Raw genomic sequence first — 1,961 nt, 5'->3', positions numbered from 1 at the left:
ATAAATGGGACAGTGTGGGGTTTACTCATAGGGTGCAACTGCTCCATTGTCAAGTCGTTCTCTGAATTCAAAATCCTTAGCCAAAGGCCACCTGCCAACTTTAATGAAAGTAGTTCTCTGGTAACGCTAAATCTCAATTCTTCCATTTTGAGCGACAGGATACTTGTTGCTGCTAATCAGAATGCGAACCTGGTAGCTCATGCTCAGATCGGTTTCAACCTTTCAGGAGTATACGGGCACGCCAGCTGGGCTGCTCCTAAGCCTATGCCAGCCCTTTTTGAATACGCGCTCTGGCAGGCACATAGAGATATGGGATTTAGCCTTTTGGGAGAACAACTCAATTTCAGCAAGACGATTGATTTTCCCATGGCCGATGTTAACGGTCCATACTTTCAGGCAGAAAACGGTACCTTCTACTTCAACCAAACCTTCTACGGCAACCAACCCGACGAAAATGGAACGGTCTCTTCAGATCCAGTGTACCAAGCTACGGCTTTAACCCACATTGCCCCTCCCATAGGTGTTCGTTGTATTCGCGACTCTAAGCTTGGATATGCTGATGTCGACTGGCAAGGCTCATTCCGCTCATTCACTGAGAGTGCCCCCCAGTGGGTTGACAGCCACGAGAGCGGGGATCAATGGGCATTTGGCCAAATCGGCGACGCAATTGCTGGCAAATTTACCGAGATTCTGACATCCACAAACTCGCCTATAACCCTAAGTCTCACCCACGGGTTATACTTCCCAAGTTACATCCAGGCAGAGACCCTTTACCGGTCAATCATGCTCGCGCATGCCTGGGACGCCCTGGAATTAATGTACGACAGCGGCTACTCCTTTGAATCTGCGTATATATTACCCAATACAACCAGCTCGCGAGCCAGCACCGTTATGGGTCATGGTGTCATCCCGCCCATCTATGTGGGAGTCTTGTTCGCCATCTGGACCGTAGGCTCTGTGGTATTTGGCTGCGTGTATGGGTTTCGTTGCCGATGGTCTGATACGTTGGATGGGTATAGTATGTTCCGATTTGGAGCGGATTTTGCGCAAGAGATCAAAGACGAGCCCGATTTTGCGTGCGCTTCGGAGTTCCAGGAATGCCAGGCACTGTGGAAACTACCGGGTTTGGTAGGTGACTCTGAGCTGCAGATGGATATTGGGCATATTACACTGGTGAAAAGGGGGAATGAACCGAACAAGGATAAGAAATATCGCTAGAAATGACAGTGGCGAGAAAGTTCCATTTTTTTGTCTTTCTTGTTCCTTCGTGCTTGGGGATGTCGCGAATCTGGTTCGTCAGATGTTGGTGATTTGTATTTAGTATCCTTGAACAACATTATCGGCATCTGGGACTGGTGCTATGTTGAAGAAATGTTTAACGAGCTTGTTACAGTGGACCATTTCTCATTTCACAAAGTTCTCTGAGCTTCAACTCCTCCTTGGATGACTGGGTGGCTGCATTCCAGTGGCAAAAATTTCCCAGTCCAGTCCATCTATATTGGTCCACAAGGTAGTCAAGCGCGTTGTCGGGTTTGTTTTAGCCTTCCGGACATGCGTCCCCCATGCCAGCTGGAGGGGTTATGCTTAGCCACAAGGCGCGAGATAGGGGAATCAAACACCCTACTGCATCACTCCGCCCTCTTTAGTATAACTATCGGTCTTTTCCTTCTGTTGCAGTATTTCAGGGGGCTGCGCCAGCCGTATGACTCTTGAACAATCTCATGTCTCCTCATTCTTGCATGTTGGCCATTTGCTATCTGCTTTGTTGTTGACCAGGTTTCTCCAAGCACTTGGGCCCCTTTATCAGGGAGAGTTTCCTTGAATTCTCCCCCCAAACTCCCCCCAAATTCTGAGAAAGTCTTCTTCATTCAGTTTCTTTACACTCTTTTCTGATGAGAGGCAGATCGTGCGATCTGTTTAGGATGTAGGATCCTGCCGGTCACAAGTGCTCATATCGTGCT

General features: G+C 48.4%; 1 protein-coding gene across 1 annotated transcript; it reads left to right on the top strand.

The window, feature by feature from the left end:
- Nucleotides 1-366: 366 nt before the first annotated feature.
- On the top strand, nt 367-1,218 carry HCAG_07371 (predicted protein; the record flags this gene model as incomplete). The annotated part of the gene is made up of 1 exon (XM_001537899.1): nt 367-1,218. One exon carries the CDS (start codon nt 367-369, stop codon nt 1,216-1,218), a length of 852 nt encoding a protein of 283 aa, XP_001537949.1.
- Between the last annotated feature and the right edge of the window lie 743 nt (nt 1,219-1,961).

The sequence above is a fragment of the Histoplasma capsulatum genome, genomic scaffold (genome assembly GCF_000149585.1).
Source record: "Histoplasma capsulatum NAm1 scaffold_8 genomic scaffold, whole genome shotgun sequence".
NCBI lineage: Eukaryota > Fungi > Ascomycota > Eurotiomycetes > Onygenales > Ajellomycetaceae > Histoplasma > Histoplasma mississippiense.
Note: the sequence above shows the minus strand (reverse complement) of the source record. Positions and strands in the feature narration are given on the sequence as shown.